At 31.6% G+C, this 1,881-nt stretch overlaps 1 protein-coding gene across 1 annotated transcript in view; it reads right to left on the bottom strand.

Annotated features, from left to right (window-relative positions):
* Positions 1 to 1,881, bottom strand: part of kiaa0753 (KIAA0753 ortholog) — a 29,422-nt gene that overhangs the window by 25,846 nt on the left and 1,695 nt on the right. Inside the window, exons 3-5 of the mRNA XM_008424996.2 lie at positions 1,209 to 1,261; positions 846 to 967; positions 706 to 768 (exon numbers count right to left, since the gene is read on the bottom strand). Coding sequence (XP_008423218.1) covers positions 706 to 768; positions 846 to 967; positions 1,209 to 1,261 — 238 coding nt within the window. The remainder of the gene's footprint in view (positions 1 to 705; positions 769 to 845; positions 968 to 1,208; positions 1,262 to 1,881) is intronic.

The following is a 1,881-nucleotide window of genomic DNA, read 5'->3' as shown; positions in this document are numbered from 1 at the left end:
GCTGAGAACAACTAAAGCAGCAGAGTGTCGTCTGCTGCTTTAGCAGAATGAAACTAGGATGTGTGCTTTCAGAATTGTGGGTTATACACTTTTGTTTACGAAGGACAAATGAGAAAAAGTAAAAACACAAGTTCCTTCAAGATTTATCACTTTCAATTATTTCAAATTATGTAGTTCTAAACTACATGCAGATAAAAACTACAAAGTGAATATTGTTTTATGTTCCAACTACTCATTATGGACTTGTCAGGGGGAAAAAAAAAATCTCAATTAGTGTTGAAATTACGTTGAAAATATTATAATCGTAGATTCATGAGTATTAGGGCTAGACTAAGATGTTTTCTTTTATTATGAGAATGAAACTAAAATATTATGGCAACAAAAGTCATAAATTCGAAATTAAAACACAAAAACATCACATGAAAGTCATACAATTACAGGAAAACGTTTGTTTACTTTATTGTGAAGTGACTTTTTTCTTGTAATATAACTTTATTCTGGCACTATTTCAAATGTATTGTCTTACGACTTTTTTCTGATTTTGCTCCGACTTTATTCTGGTATCATAACTTTATTCTCGTATTATTCTGACTTGCAGTTGTACGACTTTTTTTTTTTTTTTTTTTTCCAATGATTGAATTATTTTTATTCCCAGACTGGTTCTAACACTATGTCATAAAAAAAATAAACAAAAAAAACACCTACCTTTTTTGTCTCCCACATTTTCTCTCTTTTGAGTTTTTCAATATCATCTTGTATCTCTTTCACCTGAAAGAACAGTATTTGCAGCTGAAGGCACACGAAACAYACTTTATCACATTACCTGTTATCTAAAACATAAATACCTGTCGCTGCAGAACATAAATGATGCGAGCTGAGCGCGCAGCCTGTTTCTGTCTGCGTATCTCCAGCTTGATTTGCTCCTCCGGGTCCAAAGACTCATCCAGTTGTTCACCTGCAGAAAGACCTGATCATGATCAACATACAGTAAAAAAAAATATCTKAATGTGAATATCTGAAAATCACTGAATGTGGAGGTGACTTTGCTAACTGGGTCTATTTTAAAAATGCACTGATCTGGTTTGTCTTTGATGGAGGTAGTCAGTTTGAATCCAAACAACAAAAAGGTATGATCAATTTGATGTATGCAGCGAAGCATTCCCCTCAATGATATCTGATTTTTAGTCAACTCAAAAGATGCACATAACTGGACATGCTGCTGGTTGACTTGTTTATAGACTGAAAATTGTGTATTCTATTACTTTGGAGAATTAAATAAACTGGGGTGGGAAATAGAAAATGATTTTTCGGTATTTGTCCATCTGATCAGCAATGAAGTGAAATTGTAAACTGGCTAAGAGTAAAAAAAAATTAAAAGGAGAGTTAATTTTACAGGTTAAAATGTATTATTTTGCCTGTAAAAATGTAAGTAAGGATTAAATCAGGTAACCCTATAGATAAAAAGCAAGATTAGAAAGCTGTTCGTAGGGCTGAAACAATTAATCTAATTAATCATGATTGTGATTAACCGATTACTGAAATAATCATCAACTAATTTAGTAATCGATTAATCATTTACTGGCGTATGCAGACCCCCCAAAAAAGAAAAAAAAAGCCAATTGCTGAAATGACAACAGAGTCTGAGCAGCAAATAAGCAAAAAAAAAATAATTGATATTAATGTTGCACTTAAGATAAAAGTAACAACTTATTTTTTGTACACATGTACAGAAAAATAAGTTACTTTTATCTTCACCTAGAGTGAATTAGGTTCGCATTTTGTAAAAAACGAAAACTCCTATTAAGAACATTTTGAAATCAAATTCTTAATCAGTTTATCTAAAAGTATCACCAGATTTTCTTGCATTTTAGGCAAAAAAAA

The sequence above is a fragment of the Poecilia reticulata genome, linkage group LG13, assembly GCF_000633615.1.
Source record: "Poecilia reticulata strain Guanapo linkage group LG13, Guppy_female_1.0+MT, whole genome shotgun sequence".
Classification (NCBI taxonomy): domain Eukaryota; kingdom Metazoa; phylum Chordata; class Actinopteri; order Cyprinodontiformes; family Poeciliidae; genus Poecilia; species Poecilia reticulata.
The sequence above is the reverse complement of the archived record's forward strand: the minus strand, read 5'-3'. Positions and strand labels throughout refer to the sequence as shown.